Here is a 23,315-nt window from a genome sequence, read left to right on the forward strand (position 1 = left end):
TGAAGAATGAATGTATAGAAAAGGAGAGGTTAACATTACTTGTGATTATTTGTGTTTCTGTTCACGGAAGAGTGTACGTACAACTGTGTGCTGTGGCCAGATGAGATTAAAATAACAAGTGATGTAGGTTTGGTGTTAAACAGTCAATAAATACATGTAAAAAATACTTCAAGCCTACTGTTATGCACAGTGGAGACCCCAATGCATAACACTGTGACCCTGGCCTCCACTTGGCCAAACTCATGATGCCTCTAATGATGGCATCATAGACTCTTATTGGAACATTTCACTCACTGCCACACAAACAGACAATATTTTAAACATAAACTCTTACCGCCTAGAGACACTAGAGGTTTTGATTCAGCTGAGGAGCTCCTAAATTTGCAGCGTGGAGACTGTGGGAGGTTTAAATCAGACCCTTCTTCTATATAACCGTTAGCAGTAGGTGAGTCACAGCACACCTCATCCTGCCAGGGGACATCCAGGGCGCCTGAATGAACGGGAGCTCCAGGTCGCAAACACTGAACAGCTAAACACAGAGAGAAAGGAGAGTAAAAAGAGTCAACAGTTTAAAAAATAATAGTAGTTGGTGGCTTTTTATATTTCAAAAGGTCAAGGTATTTATTTTTATATATTGCATAACCTATGTCAAATTCTACAGTAAATAATATGTCAACTGAAATCAAAGACAGTTTTAGAATTGGTCTGTATACTAATTTTCATTCCATCTCCAACATATTTCCAAACATTGTATTTCTGTCATGCCATACATATAAGTTTGCATTCTAAATTATTGTAGTATGTGTAGCATTTTATCCAGTCCAAAACACTTTGTGCTACATTCAGTGATTCACACGCTGATGTTGGGAAGATACAGTGCAGCCACAGCTGCCCTGGGGCAGAATGACAAGTGTCTAGCCCAACGACTGAGACGAGCAGCCAGAGGATTCAAACGGGCAAAACACAGGTTGCAAGATGAGTCCTTATTTTGAAGAACAGAGTGTGATGTTTTTTTCATCCTGTCAATTTGATAAAAACCATTATTACCACTCACTCATGACACACTGTTGACCACAAAGTAATTCTACATTTACTTCTCACAGAATAGAACTGAAATCTTGTTTAAAGTACAAGTTGATTCTTCAATTTGTCATGGTAAAAAAAAAAACAGTAAAAAACTTTTTTTTTTTTTTGTCTTTTTAAAGGTTTTCTTGGCTCTAGTGGCCTTTATTTAAAAGTAGTTCGACAGGAAAGAGGGTAATGATGAGTTGTGCTTTGCCCCTGCGCCACCACAGCACCCCTCAGTAATTTTTTTAATGTTCAGTTTCATATGTATGTTAGCATATCCATTTAGTTATCAGATAGTTTTGCACATCTGGAGAATTATTGTCTGTTCTTTACAGAAAAGCCCAAATTCAGTCAGACTGAACAGAGTGAAGAGTTTTTTGGGGTTTTTTTTCCACTCTCACTCATTCCCAAGTGGATTTAAATCTGGACTTTGACTTGGCCTTTCTAGTACGTTTGTTTTCAGCCATTAACCTGCTTCAATTTGACTCTTTGCAACAATTTAACTTCTTATGAATGTAGGTCTTCTATTCAGCTTTAAGAGTATTTATGGTGCTTGATTTTTTTCTCCCAGAATTGTTAAAAGTTGCTATTAAAATCCATACATCCACACATCTTAGAAAAACACAAAGCATAGTTTGTCACTTGGGTGTTTGAAGAATGTCTTAAATTCTTCAAAACAGCCAAGTCTGAAGAATTTAAGACATACAACATGATTCATTTTAAAAGAAAATAATTCAGATGATAAATGATGCAACCTAACTCTGAGAATCCAGTTGGTCTATTTTACCAGACAATGAATAATTTCTAAAATCCTGTCTCTTACTAAACTTAAACCATAAGACCATCGTTATAAGATGTAGCAGAGGTGTGACCCTGTTACTAAGGGTTGTGATGTGACTGAATGCAAAAAACACATAGTTATTTTAGACATGATGTTTCAATATAAGATGAAATCTTAAAAATGGAAGATGCCGATTCTGACTTCTGTACTCCACATATAAGTGCAGAGTTCGTCATTCAAAAAACACAAATAAAATTTAAGAAAACATCTAACAGCATAACACTGGAAACTGGAAACTCACCAAGCAGCATCAGGAGCACGTGAACCAGGACTGTCAACATTACGGACCAAGTCCTGGAAAGACACACAAGCTGGAACAGTTACTTGAGAACAATCCTTAATAGAAAAACAGACAAACAGGTTTGCCACAGTGACCAACATTGTACCAGGAAACCTGCATTTACTCAAGTATTGTAATGATTCATTTTAAATCAAGAACATGCTTGTAAACTCCTGCTAATATGGGCAGTAATTTAAAGTGTAAGATTCCTTTGTGTTGCGGTGCCAAGAAAGACGATGCCAAGTTCAGTCGTCTTTAGACTTTGGATTATTCGAATTACAAAATGTAATTGTGGTAGAATTACAAATCAAGGCTGACCACAAAAAAATTAATAAAATCACCATAGTCTTTACAATTCAGCTTCTTTTATGAGGAAAGTATTACAAAGACTTCAGATTTAGTTATGTTTCTTCTTCAGCTGAAGAGATGCCTGCCTAACATGTTCAGCTCATGGTGCTGCATGGAAGGAACTTATCACAACACTTCAGTAAACTTTGAAATTACAACATTTATGAAAAGTCTTGTTCATTGTAAGGACCACCAACTGAGACACAGCTTGCATGTTTGTTTTTTTGTAGATCTCTGATTTTCACAATGTTGTTATGACAGGAATTACAATGTTGTTATGACAGGAATTACAGCTTATTTTTAACATTGATCTCAAATGTAAACTTGGTATCTTGACGTGGCCAAAAGAAAACCCAGCATCATAAAGAAGTGGATAAGCTAAAATATTGGAACGTGACGCTTTATGGCTTTAGGAAGGTGAATTATTATTTTTCCACCAACTTAAAATTTGTCTGGTCTGTCTGGTCGGCATTCAAATTCCTGGAATTTTATGCTGCAGAAAAATATGTGTTCTGTTCAGAAGTGAAGACAGCATGTTCGTACCTGTCATGGTTTTTCAAGTTTAAATTTCAAGTGCCATAACTTTGTAGAAAAGAATATAATCTCATGATTACAACATCATTCCAAAACATCTCATTCAAATGACTGCATAATTTGCTCTACATGCTAAGTACTGCAGAAGCCTGTTAATCACTCACTTATTCAACTCAGCTGTGTGGTAGAAGAGACACGCTTAAAACATCCAGGCAAATGGTTTCTGAGGACCGGAAATAAGAAACACATACTGTTTTGAAGGTTAATCCCTCTCATTGTCAAAGCTGCCACAAAAAAATCTGGATTTTTGATAACGTCTATGCCACATCTCAAGCACCAATCAGAGAAGCGTTCTAAGCAGAGAACCACCAGGGCTCTAATTTCTGATGTCCTAGCGTTAATTTCTGCTAGACATTCTCCTTAAGAAAGCATAATCCAGATAAAAACTATACACAGTGTCTTGTGTGAAGATAACACAATTCAATGCAAATTTAAGCGGTTGTGCCAAACACATTAAATCTTTAATGTGCCGTAAAAGCGCCGTAAAAACTCTTTGGAGAAAAGAATGGAAGAAAAAAAAAATATTTTCACATTACATCATTTTCCATTTTGTTTTTAGAAACAAAAATTAAACAGTCTTTTTTTTTTACCAGTTCTTTGTAAAACTGCTCACATTCAGTCAGGTTGGATGCCAGACTCGAAACTGGACTGACTAGAAGGTCTTTGACTGGGCCAAGACATGAAAATGCTTTGATTTATACAATTTCATCATAGCTCTGGCTGTTAGTTTGGGGTTGCTGTCATCTTGGGAAGAGAACCTCCACCCCAGTCTTAAGTGTTTTGCAGTCTATAAGAAGCTATGTTTTAACATTACCCTGTATTTAGCTCTATTGATCCTTCTTTAAACTCTGTCCAGATTTCCTGTCTGAGGAAATTAAGCAAGTACGTAAACTTTATGTAGAACCTTTCATATGTGAAAAACCACAAACCTTTACAATAAAAACAAGCATAAAAAACAGGAGATAAAACACTAAAAGAACAGATAAAACACCAAGCGTAACGTTATATTGCCTAAAACTAGCAAAAAGCCTGTCTATGTTTAAAGACTCTTCAGCTGAAGGAAACAATCTGGAGGCAACAGTTAAAAAGGATTAATTTTCTCTCCTAAAATGCATTTGTGGGACCATTAACTACCCCAGTTTTTAGGGGAACGGTGTGTTCAGGGTGAAGTGCAGTATTAGCTTTCCGTCACGCATAGCATCCGAGCCATGAAGTTACCTTTTGGTCTCATCTAATCAGATTACCTTTTAACATGTTTAATGTGTTCTCTACATGGCCTATGGCAAACTGCAAACAAAATAATTAAAGTTTACCCACAGCTGGAAAAATCTGCCCTTTTCTATTCTCCGTACAACACTTTGGTCAAACTTAAGCGCCGTCTTGTCACTCTGTTATAAAAGTTAGATTTACAGCCTGCTTGACTCACAGTTATGTCAACAGATTCTTCAATTTGAGCTAAAGATTTCTACTGCTCCTCCAGAGTTAGGACTCCTCGATGTATTACTGATTAATAATTTCCTTGCACACCCTGTCAAGTTAGGTGGATGCTCATATCTTGGCAGGTTTGCACTCTACTTTTACTATTTTTAGATGATGGATTGGACAGAGCTCTTTAAGATGTCCTCAGATTGTGACAACATAAAAGATGGGAACTTCATTAGGGTAAGCTTCACCTTATAGAGACAATTTATCTAGATCAACGTGTAGCCAGCAGACAGTTAGGTCAGAAGCAAATTTTTAAAGTACATTTCAAAATTTGGTAAATGTTTGGGTGCCTCCAAATGGTTTATTGACTTTTCCTATTAATTCTGGTTTGAGTCACTTGAACTTGACCCAATATATGTAAACCTGTGCAGGAATGTACTCAAAGACTTACGGAAATATCATAATTCATATGACTCACCCTAAAACGGACCGTTAAATTTTCTCACACTGTTGAGATTGGAATTTGACACTCCTCTAATAAGATACCTAGCTGATTTTCAACACTTCCTACACAGGTTTAATCTGATCACAGTAAGAGTCACAGTATAAACAGGAGTACAAAATTTCTGCCAAACAGATCAAATACCACTGTGTCTTAATTAAGTAACAGAATATCATTTCTGGGACATAACTGCAGATTGAATTTATTGTATACATTTGCTTAAGAAAAGTTTGTGAGCAATAAAAAAAATCAGTTTTTTAAGAGAGCAGATGTACAAGCTTTGACACTCTGTTCGAATACAATAGTTGTTATTGTTATTATAAATTACTATTACTATTATTTTTCTTATCTTTTGTTATTTTGGAGGCACAACAAAATTGAGAGTGCTCCCACTGAGCCTTCATACGATGTTGCCAAAGTCCCAAAAACAGAAAACAGTCAATAGATTTCTTGCTACCATTTTCAGATATAAATGCATCACACAGCAACATGGATTTTAAGTTGTAAAACAAAAAAAAAATACAACCACACAAAAAATAAATAAATAAAGCTTATTTAAACATTCCCTATGTATGAGGATATTTTTGTAATGCCCCATTTCTATATGGAGATTGAGATTATAGATTATGGAGGTTCTCATTTAGAAACTAACATTTACTTTTATGACACAACTTGAGTTACATGTGAATTCATCAATTTTTATTTTTACTTTTTTGTTTGTTTGCTTTACCTGTCCTCTCCTAGTCATGTCTTTATTGTACAGCACTTTGGCCAGATGCTGTTCTTACAAAAGAATGGAATGTTTAAAGTGACGTTCTAAGTTTATGAAACAGGAAGACAATCCTTTATTGGTTTTCTCCTCCTATGACTAAATCATGAGTCACATTATCAACAAGTCATATCAAAAGAGAAAGGCGTGATTTGATTTTATCCTGTCATCTCAGTAAACCCTCTTTGTGCAGAGATCCACAGTAGATAAAGATCTGCATTTATTCATGACTGAAGCTGCAATCATTGAGTCAGATAGTTGTTTAGAAATAAAATACAAGGACACACCCATTCACATTTACATTTACACACTCATTGAAAAAATCCAAAAGGTTGAATACAAGCACAGGTTCTTATCTCAAAGAATCCACTCTACCTGGATATCAGATTCAATCCTAGTTTATTAAAGGGAAGAAGGCAATTAAAACACTGTCGTTGTGGAACAAAGTTGCCCTTGCAGATATAGGCAACCAGCTTATTGTTACAGCTATGTCTAAGAACATAAATGTGTGTTTTGGAAAACACAATTTCCTCTGCAAGTCGAGGGATCCGTCACTGCGTTTAAAGAAAAGCATCTGTCTGCATCCAACTATTACAGACCATGCACTGCTGATCACATGCGGTTTCAAAGTCAGTGTGTGGCAGCTCTAACTGCTCAGTTGTCACAAAACAATCCACAAGGAATTTTCTTCTGCACAGACCAACATGCTTTTTACAACCAAAACAGTAACTATTCTCTAGTTTCACAAGAGGCTCTGTCCCTCTGGTGTGTGCTGCTATTACTCATGTACACTCCGAGCTTTTCTGACGCCATGGCACCTAGAGCGAGCTTTTTGACAGTCCACTGTTTTACATGGAACAAGACGAAATCAGGGGAAAATCTGACTTTCACACTAACAAAAACACATAGAAAATTAAACTGATAGGTTAGGCTGATTTGGAACAATAAAGCAGTATACAAATGTTGAAATATACAGAAAAGTTCGGAGAATTTTTAAACTGCATAAAATTAAAAATGTAAAATGACTTTAATTTTCCCACAAGGGGCAGTTCCAAAGCACATATTACAGACTCACCAATACTAATAAACATGTCAATAAATGAAAAATGCACTGTGATTTGTGCATGCAGTGTGAAGTTAAAAACGGATGAAAAAAGAAAAAGTGTGGGTAGAGAAACAGAAGAGAGACAGAATAAACTCAAACTGTAATTAAATGTTAAATAGTCCGGGTTCTTACGTCTTAATTGCTGGGAAGCTTCATGAAGATTTTCTTTTTGCCAAGATCAGCCGGGTGAGTTAAATCCGCCGCGCTGCAGCCACAGCTCACGCCCCGCTGACAGATAAAGAGCTCAATGCGAAAAAAGTTACCACGCAGCAAGTGCTGTTTGGTTGACGTGTTGAACAGGGACTGCAGATTGGAAACTGAGGGGAGGAGGAAGAGTGAGAGAGGATCCTGTTATGCCGTGGTGCGTTCAGGAAGCCTCCGAAATTCCACAAATTTTATGGGACGTGCATAAACCGAGCACATTAGTTTATTGGGAGGACTCCGAACTACATCAAGCATCTCTTTATGAAAGATGTGTTTAAATTGAATCAAATCGCAAATCGCGGTCAGTTTTTGTTGTTAATCATCACAATGCATCCCCTGAACCTGAGGCTTCTAATTGTAGCTTCCGATCCGCAAAATGGTCAGAGAGTTGCTATTAAAGGGCAATTACACCCAATTTTTAACTTCTTTGAGCCTCTTTAAGAAACGCTAGTTTAAAAACTGCAATATCATAGTCATTTCAAACCTGGATTAGATTATTCCACACTAATTGCTAAATATTTGGTACTCAGTTTACGATTTGTGAAATCTTTATTTGATTTCACAAATTTCACGCAGTGTAAAAGTGACCCTGCGTGCACTTTTACACTTTTACGTGTACTTTTTATTTATCTAAATTACATGGTTTTGGAAACTGATGTAATAATAGGACATTCCTGTCACCTTCCTATCTGCATCACTTTTCCTGAGTGTCGATCTGGGACTGCAGGAGGGTTAAATAAATTACTTAAACATTTACAGACACTTACTTACTTCATGGTACATTTAATTGTTTAATGATGTATTTATTTATTTCATTTTGTCCCTTAAAGTTCTGCACACATTTCTAAAGAGCTTGTGATGCAGCATGAGTGTATTGAAAAGTAATCTGGTGGATACTGTGATGCTAAATCCATCAAGGTTCCTATCCCGTTTTATACTCTCTCTGCATTTATTCTCTTCTGACTGTGAAACTTGGCGCGTATACAAACACATGCAGAACCGGATCTCTGTATTCCAGATGGTCACTATTAAAATACTTGTCCCAATTGTTTGAAAGCGTGGACTGTGCAATACAAACAATTTTCTATAATAAGCTGTCTGTACACTGTCTTTCACCCACTGACTTCTGGAGATGTGCAATTCGTTTTTTGTATTTCCCAATATTATCAATATTATTCATAATATCCAAGAACTAGAACTTTTGGGAATGTACAGAGTGATTATTTTTTTAGATTCATTGTTGGATTTTATTAGACTCCAGCAGGTGTTTGTAGAGTTACACAACAACAGGGTTTGCATACAATTGACTCTTTTGGGGGAAACAGGAATCTCATAAAAGGGGATTTAAAAAGAAAAGACCTGAAGTGAAACATTTTTATAATTGTCCTTTGTTATGATTTGAAAGTGACCTAAGATCTTTGAATGTGTGTTTAATCTAGGTGTGTGTGTCAGAATGAAATAGTGACTGCAGTCACTATCTGACTATCTGACTATTTGACGTAGAAAAGAGTGCGTCATTGTGTGACTCTGTGAAGGGGAGGAGAGTCATTTGCAAGTGGATTTAATCGGTCTGCCTCACAACGAAGGGCATCGCATTCATTTTCAAACCCACTTATCTTTATTTGAATAGATTTGCCTCATCTGTTTTCAGAGCCCCTACATCTCTCTACTGACTGAAAACTGCAATGACAGTCAGAGCCTGGCAGCCTATGCTTTTACACACATTTAAAACAAAAGCAAATGCCTAGGAAGAATCTTTCAGTGTTTTTTTATTAAATTAATAATTTTGGGGGGCTGTGGCAGCCAAAAATCTAAGCTACATTCACACTATGTCTCACCTGTTGATTGCTGAACATGGCCACCAGCCAACCCGCAACAGGGTTAGGGTGCCATACAAAATGGATAACTGGATAATTATCATTCTTGAAAGCAAGGATGGTACATTTTAGGAAGTTGTCCACATTAAATCTTACACGATCTGTGAAAACATCCTCTTCTGCAGTCAATTCACCTCACAACTTTAGAAGAGGAGAGATTTCAGACTTACACCCTGCGACATACATTTTGAACTTAGGTCAAATTTTCAGCTTCACTGATCAATGTGAGCAAAGCAAAGACACTGCTGCAACAGAAGCCTGAACTTAAATGGAGAAGAAGACTCTCCTCTCTGCTGACATCATTCCAACCTGTGAACAGAATGACCTCATCATTTCAAAATAAAATTAAATCCGCAGGGAAAAAACATTGGTTTTCTGAGAGATGTATCAGAACACAAAAAATGTTTTTCACATTTCATATGAAACCTAATAAAGTTTTGAGGTTCAAACAATAAAGCAGCTAAAATGTTGTCTTTATCCATCTTCTTACTTCTGTGTTGGAATTACTGTTTTAAATAACTCAAACTGGTTTATTCAAACTGTTTGTTGTTGGTACACTCTGATTAGTTGCACGTGAGCAACCACAGCTCATTACTTTATACTTTGTCTCAAATTAAACACATTTTATTTTATTAATTGTTTAAAATAATCAGTAGAAATGACACTCTATTCTTTCAGAGGCTCCTTTTTCACATACTGCTTTTCACTTTCTACCATCAAAATGACTGGACTGCTGAGTTGCCCAGGTCTAAAATAAAAGTAAATGAGCCATGACTCAAATAGAAGAGCCAACTGTTGAATAATTAAAGCACAAGACGGAGAGGAAGCACCTTCAGCGGGGCTTACACACGGAGGGGCTTACACACTGAGATCATCCACACACTGAGATCATGATCTCAAGCTTGAATGACAACACTAAGGTGGGATGATGTCATCTATTTTTAGTGGCTCTGCTGGGATGCAATTCTGACATTCTCTTATTTGTAGATGGTCCCACAGCATCAGAGATTCTGGTTAATTTTGTATGGTGTTTAAATTCAAATATAGATAGTAAGAAATATAAATGCTTTGTAACGCTAAAATTTCTGTTTCTTTAATATTTATCAAAAATTATATTTTGGGTCAACTGGTAATGTGGGATTATCCATATGTAAACTGTTTTTGAAGTGTGATCTGTAGATAAGTTAATAAATACAAAAAAGTACAGAATGCAAAAAATAAAAAATAAAAATACTCCACATGGAGCTTCTAAATGTGCTGTTCTTTCATAATAACCACACAGAAGTCTGAACACACTGATCTGCTGATGTTAAATGAGAGGGGTTGTTTTGCTAGATCTCATGTTTCAGGGGCTGCATGATACAGTCAGCAGGAGAAAAAGGCCAGACTAGGCAGCAGAACTATTTATAACGCTAATTATTTGTTTACAAGACTGATAAGCTTTGATTTGTTATTTTCCTGCCTAGGTCACATCTTGTACACAATATACCAAAACATTTAGTAAATAGTTAACAGATGCTAATTGTGACATAATTTTGAGTTCTCAACAGAATTGACACTTTTTTTTACATTGTAACTATACAGTCAAATGTCTTTAATTGTAATTATCATTGTAACAGATCTGTGGTTCCCAAACTCTCCAGCGTCCAACCTAGAGAAATAAAAGTCAATTTACAATAGGTACAGAGACAACACAAACAGAAAACCCTTCTCTTTCTAAGTGTGGATTTGGTTTCTCCTCTGAGAATGAGAGTTCTCAGACTAACATTGGTCTGTCTGCAGAAGTCACTTTCATTTACCACACAAACATTACTACAGTTTTCCTGAGTCAGCTTGAATGCGTTTTTGTACCTTGAAAAGCGATAGTAAAAGCTTCTGTTTGCAATCACACAAGCATGTGTTAACATGTTCACCACAACAGAAAATTTTGCATAGTGACTAAAAACAATGTGACACTTTAACCAGATTAGAGACCAACTATGTGCATCCAGGAATGCTGCCTCGTCTGAAATTTAATGCTTTTGCTGTAGTTCTTGTTAATGCATCCAGTTCCATAATATGAATTAGGCCAGTAGTTCAGTACTGTCATCTAGGAAGCACATTCTGGTGATGTAAAATTTAAAAAATGCAATTTTTATGTGTTTTATGTGAAAACAATGTAGTTTTTGTGCCAAAACTTCAACTGGCAGCTCTTTAAAACATCAGCACAGTGCTTTTCCTGGTACTGACAGTTATGCTGAATCATGTCAAGAAATGTAACCAATGCTGAATGTAATCCCAAAGGTCCTATATTAAATGCATTGTAAGAAATTACCATCAGACAAGAGACAAGATCGATCAAAGGAAAATTGAGTGTATGAATCAATGTACCCTGCATGTTAGCCCGGCATTACTGCCTACATGAAAGGTTTGAAGTAGAAACCTATATGTACCTCTGTCTCAATTATAAATGTGAGCAAATCTTTGTCTATATTCTGCTAATGTCAAAAAAACCATTTTGCATTAGTGGTGTTTCCATTAAATAAGAAATGAAATTAAAATCACATCATCAGAAATCATGTCGGTGATGAACATAAACAGTTACATAAGGTATATTTATACTTCAGCCATGGCTCTAGCACTCAGTATCTATTAGTCATCAGAGGAGACTTGACAACTTATTCAAGTGTTGGAGTAACAAAACTCTTCATACTGAGGAGTGGCTGCGTAAGCAGTGGTTTGAGGAACTTGTAAGTTGACGATTATACAGAAGAACTTCGGATCCAACACATTCAAATGACAGACAACTTTATGACCTGTGTGATGCTGTGAGAGCTCTGGTGGAAGCAGCTGCACCCTGTCTGAAAAAATATTTTAAAAATTTGCCTACTACTTCATATGATCTTCTTTGTTATTTTGGCTAGCAGTACCATCTGGTTGTTGATCATTTCAAGTTGTGCAGTTGTATAGTTGATGTTCTTTGCCAGGAAAAGTATTCTCTGTCTAGTTTGAGGAGAGATGAAAGAGCAACACTACAACCATTGAATACTCATTCTCCAGTCCTACCAAGTTGAGTAAATTCTTCACATCTTCAACAGTAATAAAGGCAGCTGTGCCAGATGGTGTTCTGCAGGCTGTCCACCTAAAACATGAGCCACCATCTGGAGGCTGGTGATGACACAAATGGGAACCCGCATTTCTCCTGGTTTTAACCAAAACCACTGCATGTAAAGATGATACAATCTCTGTACCACTACAACCAGCTCTTGGTCTCCCTGAAAAATCAACACCAACATGTTGGGATACTGAATGTTGCTTTTAGCTCAGCCTTCGACTACACCAGTATAAATAGGATGGTTGACAAACTGTGCATACTTTTGTCTGTGGGTCAAGGATTCCTTCCAAAATAAATGTCACTATGTCAGTTTGTGTAATCCCATCTTACTGGTGTCCCCCAAGGTTATGTACTCTGCCCACCTTGTACACCCACAACAGCACTACAACCTACATTTCAAACTCTGTTATTCAATTTCACAGTTAACCCAAGGATCAGCAGAGAAGAAATGAAATGTCCCAACAAATTTCAGAGTCGCATACAGAAGACCTGAACTGCAGCAATAATTCTGCACATTTATGTCTAAATGTGAATTCTTTCTAAAAACATTGAAATGCAACAAACTCAAAGAGAATACTATGAAAAATATTTACTCATGCATTATAGAAATCACTTTAATCTAAAGTTTTACAGTAAGAACTCATAACACTGCATAAAGGCAAAAATTTAAGAAGGATTTAGGGTTTCTTTGCATCTTTTGGTAACAAAAAGGGCAATTAGAAGATTTTTCTGTGCTGCAACTAATTTGGGACAGCACAGACAATTTTTAATGAGATAGAACAGCAAAGTATTGTGCCCACATACTGTGTTTGTAGAGATGGTAACGCAATGAGAGAACAGCATTCAAATCTCACAGGAATGAAGAACATGCCTGCAAATAATTCAGTTTACGAGTGGTATTAGATGAATCATTCATCATAGGACATAAACACTGATCTAGAGCTAAGGGCCGTGTTGTTAGGATTCTTCTGTGTGTTTTGTGAAAAACAAATTTCTTCCAAATTTCTGTGGATAATTCTGGCTGGACACCAGGAGAATTTACACACCACAGCAGAGGGCCTGAGGGGGTTTGATGTGATTTCTCTTATACTGTGTGGCCCAGTTCTCTGTCTTGCAGCCCTCCCAGCCCATCATTCTGTTGTTTACACAGAGCAGAACCATATATACTCTCACCTTGTACACTGCACTAGTTTCATCACAGCCTGAATGAGTCACTCATAAAACCATACTCTTTCCCACAGGCTTAGTGCCCACCTCTGGTTTACTCACCCACATGCTGACACATGCAGCTTCTCCGTCACATATTCTGCACTAAGCAGATTAGATGCTATCCTCTGAGGTACAAGCAAGATTATGAAAAAGTGCATATCGTTTTTTTTTGTTTGTTTGTTTGTTTTTTCCCATGAAACAACAACAATTTTGAAAGGAGTTGAAGGCTGTCAGGGGAAAAGAAATAGGAAGTGACACGGTCCAAAGCTTGTGCGTCACCAGATTTTATTGTGTTAAACCTGTTGAAATCTCCCCTTTCAACCAAGACTATAAAGACAACCAAATAATTGAAAATGAGATTATATATTGATATTGCCGCCCTAAATAGCATTTGTAGCTGCATTTTAAATTGAAAAAGGTTTCTGAGGCTTATTTAGCTGTTTGAATTTCTGCTGCTTGAATTTTGAGTTTCAGAAAATCATAATTCCAACAGATGTTTTTAGAAATGTTTTGTTTATTTTTTCGTATGTTGATTTCTAAGTATTTCTTTCTAAATTTAAAGTGGCAAACTGTATTCTGATGTCATTTTTAGATAACACTTGAAAGTTAATTTGGTCTATCATAAATTTAATAAGAATTCTGTTTAGATCAAAATAGATATTTTCACATTTGTTCTCTATATCAATTGTTCCATTTGTGAGTTATAACATGAGGTCCATACACTGAAATTAAAAGTATAGCATTTTGTGTGTGGGCAAAAATAAAGTTTAAATGATACTTAATACATTTATATTGCCTGCAGGGTACATGCCTTAAATCAAGTTTCTACATTTATAGTCATATCCAATAAATTAAAATATATATTCCAATGAGAATTGTATGTCAGATTAAAAGAATCTTTTGAAAATGAATTTTAAGCAGGTGTTAAATATACATTTAAAAATAGTTTTATTTTGTTGCTGGTCTGGAGTATTTTTCAAATTTTAAATGTCATGTTTTTCAGAAACTAAATATAAAATCTTCAAAATTAACAGAAATAAAGGTTTTCAAACATCAATCTGTGTATAATCTATATAATATCTTTCACTTCAAAATAAATGGGCTTTGCAATAGTATTTCAATGTATTGAATGGATCTGTATTTTATTGCAGACTTGACATCAAGTCTCATACACATGAGCACAAAAAAACTAGAACCACCACTGATGAAAAGCAATAGATAGATGGAGCAGCAGCAAAGTATGAACAATTTGACAGAATGACACTGACATTTCTCATAACAGAATATGCACTTTTGAAAAAGACATGCTATGATGGACAAGCAGAAGCTAACAAGATTTTCTCAGATACCATGAAGCCTTAACTTCCCAAACATATCAATCAATCAATCCATCCATCAATCAATCAAATTTCATTTGTATAGCACATTTCAGCATCAAGGCATTTCGAGGTGTTTTACATAATATCAAACACAGAAACACAATGCAACATAGAATCAACAATCAAAACACGACATTAAGTCAAGTTCCATCATTAAATTCGTAATTGACTGGTGGGTTTTTAGTCGAGTTTGCATCCATGAAAGGTTTACCGGTTTCACTCCTACTGTGTTATATGGAACGAAATACCTATTGGTATTTTTATTCCCACTCACGCTCACAATCACGCCGTTTAAAACGATGTAAACAGCCTTTCAACAGGCTTCCGGCACGAGGCTCTATCCACCTCTTTCACAGAATTTTGAGCAGGGACTCCATTGTCACTCACGGACTTTTGTGCAATTCTTTGGTACCTGTTAGTGTCCAGAATTTACAGAAGGAATTTACAGAAGAAATACAGTTCTAACACTTTCTTTCCAAATGTTAATGTTGGCTTCTGAGCCCTCTAAAAACATCTTGTTTTCTTTTTAACTAAACACCTGTTTAGCAGTAATTTGCAACAATAAAAAAGCTATTGTACCCAATGAATTGTGCAAAACAAAAACAATGCACTTAAAAGTGACTTATTTAGGGAAGTGAGGGATAAGGGGTGGGGTCGAGTTGGACGGAGGATGGAGTGCGTGTGTGTGCGTGTGCATGTGTGTGTGTTCAGGTATAAGTGTGGGTGTGTGGGTGAGTAAGCCAGAGGTGGGCACACCTAAGCTCAGCTAACTAAGACTAAGACTGCCTTTACATAATGAATCTAAATATGGAAAATGGCTCATTTTACCCCAGAGTCATTTTATAACACAATGAAGTACTTTTCTTAACTTAAATTTTTATAAAATGTTGTACCGGTATATATCCCTAGTAGAAATTTGACTTCAAAATTTAGACCTTAAAATAGGTCTCTGTTTCTTTAAGAAACTTCTACTCTTTCCAAAACTCCGCCTTCTGCACGTCATCATAACATTGCTCCCCCAATTGCTCCCCATCTGAAGATGTTTACATCTGCAACAACAGGCAGTAAAAGCTTGAGCTCAAATGGGAATTCCAAATGGACAATGACCCAAAGCATCCTGCAAAATGGTTACAAATTGGCTCAAGGATAGCAAAGTTTTGGAGTGGCTCTCACAAAATCCTGATCTCAATCCTTCCGTACATTATACGAACGGGGGGATTTACAAACATTGCTCAGATATACAAGTTCTGTTAGGATAAATGGACCAAAATTCCTGCCAACTGTTGTGAGAAGCTTGAGGAAGGAAACCCAAAAAGTTTCATCCAAGTCATACAACCTAAGGGCAATGGTACCAAATACTAATGAGGTGCGGTTAAACTTTTGACTTTGAAGAAAGTAATAAAAATTACCTTAAAAAATTATTCCTGTCATTATTCTGGCAGTCAGCAAATAAAGAATGTGTTGGTAAAACATGAAAGGTTTATTCTGATTTCACATCAGACGGTGTGAAAATGTATGTGTCTTTTCACAGTGCATGTAAACCTCTGCTTTTAACTGTAAATGAACCATCCACAGCTCTGTAATGATGAAACTGTTTTTGGTTGATGTACTTTTTCCTCTGCTTGCATTCTCCAAGCAGCAGGGGATATTACACACACACACGCACGCACACGCACGCCCACACACACACACACAGGTGGTTCTGGGTTGGAGTCATCTGAGCTTCAATGTCTTCCAGCTTCTTCACAGCAGGTTGGAAACGGCCAGTTTGGGATCCGTTGAGCAGGTGAAATTGGTTTCATTGCTGTTTATACAATATTGCTCCCACCCTAAAAACAGTCACTCTTGATTTTTAGGCTTTTTTATCTGCCTCTACAGTTGCAAAAGTGACTCAGTGCTTGAGTCATTCCTACTCTAATGTGTTCAATCTACAGTTTAGAGTCCATCACCTGTTTGGCTTCTGGGAAGTTAGGCTTTCATGAAAACTCTACATTATTAAAACTGACTTTTGTCTTGTATTTCATTTCCCCCTTAGAATAAAAGCTGCTGCAACTATAAATTGCTTCAGCCTTAAGCAACAGGTAACCTTTAGTTATTTTATAATCCATCAGTTTAGCAGTGATGTTTACCTTCTTAGTCATCTAAGCAGGTAAGTGTGTGTTCTTGGAATAAATTGTGTGGCTTATCAAAAAATAAGGTGAAGGAAAGACAAACTACACAGCAAAACAAATGCATCTATAGGTAGAGAGTGGATGATTTAGAATGAGAGGAACAGGAACCTTTTGAAATGAATTGACAAAAACACAGAATAAAATGGAAATCAATGATGGTAGAAAAATAAAGAGCAAACAAAATGGTGATTTATTTTTTTTTTCAACCAGAAGTCCAATTTTCCCAAAATTGTAAATTGTGTCCTGCCTTCCTTCCCGGAACACTTTTTGAAACAAATTACGTAAAGGAATTACAATTTTTGAGCAAACAGGAAAAAAAAGTTAGGTTAGATATTTATGATACTCAGTATAAAGAAGAAGCTGATGACTCGTAACAGAAAAGACAAAAAAAAAAAATTTAAAAGGACACTTCAACACAAAACATTCATGTTTGATCAATCACTGTTCATAATTATAAAATCCCTAATATAAAACTGAGCATATATACTTCATGAAATGATAATCAATAAACTCCTGATCAAAATCACACTGTTGCATCATAAACAGGTTAAAAGTTTAGTTTGAAAATGTGAAGAGAAGAAATTAGAGCAAGAGACCAATCCAATAAAGCAAACAGCTAAGCCAAAGAAACCCAACAAGGAGAACCAGAAGGATAAAACGGACCCTGTAGTTAGTAGCCACAGTGTTCTTGTTATGCTGAACCACAAAAATTTGCTTAGACATGTGGGAATGTCACTCAATGTGATGAAAGTGGCTTCATTACAGGATTCCATGGTCTGAAACTGACATATTTAGCCCCTAATCTCAAAGTAATTTTAAGAATGTGGGAGGGGCTGAAAAGGTGTGTATGGAGAGAGGCAACAAACAGTTGCCTCTCTCAGTTCTTCCAGGAGGACTTGACTTAAAATATGAGCAAATTGTAATGAACAGCTTTTGGTAAATTGGAAATTTTGGAAAAACTCAATCTGTCAATGTTCTGCTTTACGGTAAATAGAAATAATTTAATGCTTAGTCTGATATATCGGACAGCAATGTTTTTTTTTTCTTTCCATTTTGTGCAATGCATGTAAACTTCTGGTTTAATTTCAGCTGTAATTACTGCTTACTATCTTTTATGCTTTTAAGCATTTGTATTTTGGAGGACTATGTTAATGGTTGAAACCCACCTGCCGAATGAAAATGTATCTAAGCCCTCATTAAAACTTGACAATAATCTGATGACATACACAGCATGTTCAATGTGAAATAATACAATAGAGATTAATAACCATGCTGTTTGCTGTGACACTTGAAGTAAAATCTTAAAGTCTCTTGAATGCCAGAAGGAACAATGTAACTTAAAGTAGAGTCGTTTCTCCTGCAGTCTCATCTAAAAAGAGTTCTGTTTGTCTTTGGAAATAACTATGTATGACAGAGCCACACATAATTACATCTAAAAATTAAAGCTGTCTGAATACAAAATAAATAAAAGAAAAAGAAAAACAATGAATCCTCAAACTAATTTTTTTTTTTAAATATAAAACTTTAAAATTCTAAAACAGGAATACTTAAAAGGCACAAAAATCTATTATTTGCAGATAGGCTGAATCACTTGGTGTGATGTCTGTAACTCAAACAAAGCATTGAGACAACAGAAAGTAAATTTCCAACCCTGAAAACATCTGTGAGCTGCTTCAGCTGCTTAAAATGCCACAATAAACTTGACAAAATGACAGAAGTGTTGTTTCAGTTCCTGGCCTTCATGAGTGTCGTGTCTAGAAAATGTGGGGACCAAAGAATCAATAGAAAGAGATCCATGATGAACTCATCAAGTCTCTGCTTTCGTGTCCTTCATGTATCCAAATCAACAATGTGGAGACAAGGAACTGAAGAGAAATTTCTCCACAGCTAAAAGTTTGAGCAAGTTACTAAGAAATAGAGGAGGCAGAAACAACACAGATAAATGACAGAGACTGAGGAGGAGAAGAGTTAAAACAAAAAACTGTGCCGATCTTGTAAGGTTTTATTGTTATTTTCTGAGGAGGAATTTGACATGAATACCAAAAAAAAAAAAAAACAGAAACAAAAGTATTATGTCTGCCTTGCAGAGTATTTGCAGCACCACGCATAAGTAGGCCTACCCAATGAACTTTCTTTTCTTGCAACTTTTCTTACAGCCACACACACTGTTTGTTATTTGGAATTATGTGATCGACCAGAGTGTAAAGCAATTAACCAACTAGATGACTTACTAATTAATTGGCCTAAATGTGATGTTCTGATTTTATTTCTGAACATCAAAGTAAAGAGGACAAAATACTAATATATATATGTAACACTTTTCAGAATTCTGTTTGAGTGGAAAAGTTGAAAACAACACATCACATTCACTTTCTTGCTTCATTGTTATGAGCTACTTTGTGTGGATGTCACATAAAGTGTCTCATTGAAATATAATCACACCAAGTACATTTGGAAAAAAGATTCAGTGTAATTTATTAAATAAAGGAAAACTTACACATGGAACAAGACCAAAAACCAGCAAAACAGAAGACTGATTGAAACTAAGAGTCCTAAATAGTGCAGAAAACAGGTGGTTGCAATGAAACTGATGAGCAAAAAAAAAAAAAAAAACTAATGAAAAAAAACTGGCAGAAGGAGCAGGAGTGTTGTGCTCAATATAACACAGAGGAGCATGAGGAAGCAAAAGGAGAAAATTAAATCTAAGAAACATTAACTAAGAAACAAATGTTAAGGAATTAATAAATGTGACAAAAAAAAAATACTGTAGAAAATAATGAACACAATGAACAGCATACATCAAGCCTAAAAGGCAATAATGAGCCCAAAAAATATTTCAAAAATAATATACTGAACAAATAAAAACACAAACCCTTGATGATTGTTTTAAGAATATAAAGGAAATAATAAAAAATATACAGGAAGCAGAACATGAGAATAAACCACCAAACCAGCCATGAAGGAAAGGGCAAAGTCATACTGGCAATACATTAATGATCATAAATAAACTAAAGCCAAAACCTAAACATCTAGAGAATGTGACAAAAACACATTTTTCATCACTTTCTCTACTTTGTAATTACAGTAATATTATCCTTAACATACTGATGAAACAAACTAAACCACTGTTTAAAATCTGAGCTATAACACAATATGAACTCCTGTGTCTCTTAAATATCAAACATTCATTGAAAATCCTGTGTGAAAGCCACTAACCTGCTGCCTTAGGTCTGCAGAACTGCTGCAGTATTTCATGAACGAGCAAGTTTCTTTCCAGATGGCATCTTCAGTGTTTGAAGCCCCACACCTGTCATGATTATAGTGCAGAGACAAACGAGGAGCAGTTTATGTGTCTCTGGGTATGAGGGTCTATTTTTGATTTGGTGTCAGAATACCCACCACACACATGGCATGCGTTTACTATGCGTGGCCATTTTGGATGGCACGAATATCAGATTTTACTGGGTGACAGTCACGTGTCACTCTGTGCCCATGCTGATGGGTCCAAAGGGGGTTTTCTGGATCCGGAAGAGCTTACTGGTAGTGCCCCACTCAGATTTTCCTCTCTACATCAATCACAATGCTATTTTAACATCATGTTAAAAGTGATCCTTGACCCTGTTATTTTTCCAGCCCTCTCCAGTAAAAGCTCCCTGTGAATTGTGATGCCAGAGTAGAACTCTAATTGATTCACACTGAGTCCAAACAAACAAATCGCCTGGATATAACCCAACTTTACTTATCAGCAGGATTTCTGACAGAATCTAAGTAATAAAATCCTATTGTTTCTTATGAATGGTCTTTGCATTAAACTAAAATAATACTTTCTCACATCTACTTTTAAACATATTTCTTTAGTATTTTCTGTGATACAGCCTTTTAAAGCAAAAAACATTTAATAAATCCCACCCAAATGAAGAAATGGTACTGATGAAGTGATATCACTACCAGAGAATGTATGTGTTATACAGTAATTGACTCCAGTCTTATGATTCATGGTCTGTAAAGGTACTTTTAAGTACTCTTCCAGAGATCTGCATGGTAACTAGTCCAGAACCTATTGTCCTCCCACCTGCTATGAAGTAATTTTTGGTTATTTTTCTTAGTGTGCAGGAATCTCAGATATTTTCTGATAGGATCTTCCCAATTCAGTTACCTCCTGTCAGGGAATTTGATTCTTTTTCACCCAATATTTGGGGATGTTATTCTAAACCATGTGTCAAACTCATGTCCTGGGGGCCAAATCTTTTTATGTGAATCTCTGGGGACTAAAAAGACACCTTCAAAAAAGAATGTGTGCTTAAAAATTATCACATCAAAGCAGTTTGTATCTGTATTCTGCCAAACATCATAAGCGCAGAAAAATCAATGTTTTTGAAAATACAAAAGTCTATTTAACTTCAAGAAGCACTCATCGAATGCAGAGACAGCTATTTACTAATATTTTCACAGTTTGTTATTACTCCTTCTCAATGGCTTTTAACTCAGTCTGAGGTGTTGGCTTATACATTTATTGTCATTGTATTTGTATTGTTTGCTTTTTTATGTTTTATTAATCAAAAGTTCCTAAACATTCCCATCAGGCTTAAAAGTAAAGACTTCAAAAGGATTCAGTTACAACCAAACGTACAATTGTAGGGGTGGAAATTAATGTGGTGCCGATGTTTTGTTTCAAACAAATAAATATTTTCTAATACAATGGAAACACTGTATTACAAATAAAACATTATGTTTTGTTTAAAAAGTCCTTTATTTTCATCTTCCCATGATTATCTAGTTCTTTACTGACTAATAAGCACTAAAGGTTATTGTCCATCAGACTTTCCAGAAGGTCACTCATCATTACAGTAGTCTGTACTTTCATAATTAGATTGACCCCAAGAAATAACCAGCAGGGCAAAAAGCTACAAGCCCCAACAACAATCTGCTGTTTTAAAACAGTGCTGTGTCATTGGTAAAGGCATTATTGCAGTTCCATTGTTTTTTCCATCAGAGGTGCAGCTGTTTTCAATCCATGAGTGCGAGGCAGCGACACCAAAAAGGAACGCTTATTTTTAAACTACCAGTAAGGTACCAAAACTCTGCTGACCACAACAGGGTCAAGAGGTTTGTTCCTTTGTTCCTGAAATCTGGACCGCAGTGGCATAATCTGTAAACGGCATGCTTCATTAGGACAAGTTTATAAATTTGACTGAATATTAATGGTTCATTCTGCTTAGAAGTACAATAGATGTAACACAGCAACCTCACAACTCTCTTCAGAACATGTTACTCCTTATCAAAGCAGTAAGAAGAGGTCAAGAAATAAAAACTGCTCTGATTCTGAGAAAACTGCACACTCCTGTTGAAACATCTCTGTGCTTTGGAATGCAAACTACGCATTCCTGCAAACAGAGACACACACACATTTCCAGGCCACACATTTTTATTGAATCATCCAGAACATGTTGCAATTTCTGAACAAGTGAATGCATGTAGTGATGAATATTTTAACCTTTCAAAGTAGAAAATATTAGTCAGATTCAATAAAATAAGGGGGCTCTTACAAATTGAAGTTAACAGGAGACAGTGTCAGTTTTATCTTCCAATTCAAACACTGAGCATTTCACCCAAGGAGAAATGCACCACTTTGAATTTCAAGGTCCCTTTTGGCTATTTGACTACCGTTTTCAGACTTTATAGAGCAAATTTAAATAAACTGGTTTCCAGCCACAGAACTTCAAGGGAAGGCCACAAATTGTCAAAGGGCGTAGGGTTTTGGTTTTAGGAAGGCTATGATTTGTCCATTCCCCCCCCAAAATTATCCATTTTAGATAAACCCGTAGTTTTTAAAATTTGTTGAAGCTTTGCTATTCTATTCAACACAGAATAGTTCAAATGCACCAATAAAGAGCCCAAATTTTCATTCATTCTCATAATGAGTGCGAGCTAAACTACTGGCCTCCCAGCTATGTCTGGTGTTTAATGGATGTACTGTGGGCTACACAGTGGCACAGTTGGTAGCACTGTTTACTTAAAGCAGGAAGGTCCTGGGTTTGATTTAGCAGCTGTTCTTCTGAAGCCCTCTGATGAATACTCATGGGAATAAAATCAGTATATCAACTTTAATATTTTGGATCTGATGTCTGAATTTTAATCACCAGAAATAAATTGACTTATGGGTCATTAAACACAACGTCATGAAGAAGTGCAGGAAGCCAAAATACACTCCTTCAAGGATGCTTTTTAAAAATGTATACATTTATTTCCTCATGTCATGGTCAAGAATTTTCTCTGAATGCAAACTGACAAGAAAAACAACAGACCATTTCCAGAAAGAACTTCAAATCTGGATGGCGAAAAATAACATTCTCAGAATTTGGGTTTCAAACTCAAGCCAGAGTTTTTTTGTCCCCCCATACACCCATGACAGTAAGACAAAAAGCAACATGTTTAATGATGCTCTTTTC

At 36.0% G+C, this 23,315-nt stretch overlaps 1 protein-coding gene across 4 annotated transcripts in view; it reads right to left on the reverse strand.

The window, feature by feature from the left end:
- The window catches only part of lepr (leptin receptor), a 41,883-nt gene extending 21,695 nt beyond the window's left edge, over window positions 1-20,188 (reverse strand). For 2 of the 4 annotated variants that reach the window (XM_044129810.1, XM_044129813.1), the window contains exons 1-3: window positions 7,065-7,234; window positions 2,151-2,203; window positions 335-529 (exon numbers count right to left, since the gene is read on the reverse strand). In XM_044129810.1, the coding sequence (XP_043985745.1) occupies window positions 335-529; window positions 2,151-2,190 (235 nt within the window). In that variant the 5' untranslated portion in view covers window positions 2,191-2,203; window positions 7,065-7,234. Of the gene's footprint in view, window positions 1-334; window positions 530-2,150; window positions 2,246-7,064; window positions 7,235-20,082 lie in introns of those variants that run through there. The other 2 variants (XM_044129811.1, XM_044129812.1) reach the window with 2 other exon arrangements.
- Between the last annotated feature and the right edge of the window lie 3,127 nt (window positions 20,189-23,315).

Source organism: Gambusia affinis, linkage group LG10 (genome assembly GCF_019740435.1).
Source record: "Gambusia affinis linkage group LG10, SWU_Gaff_1.0, whole genome shotgun sequence".
Taxonomy (NCBI): domain Eukaryota; kingdom Metazoa; phylum Chordata; class Actinopteri; order Cyprinodontiformes; family Poeciliidae; genus Gambusia; species Gambusia affinis.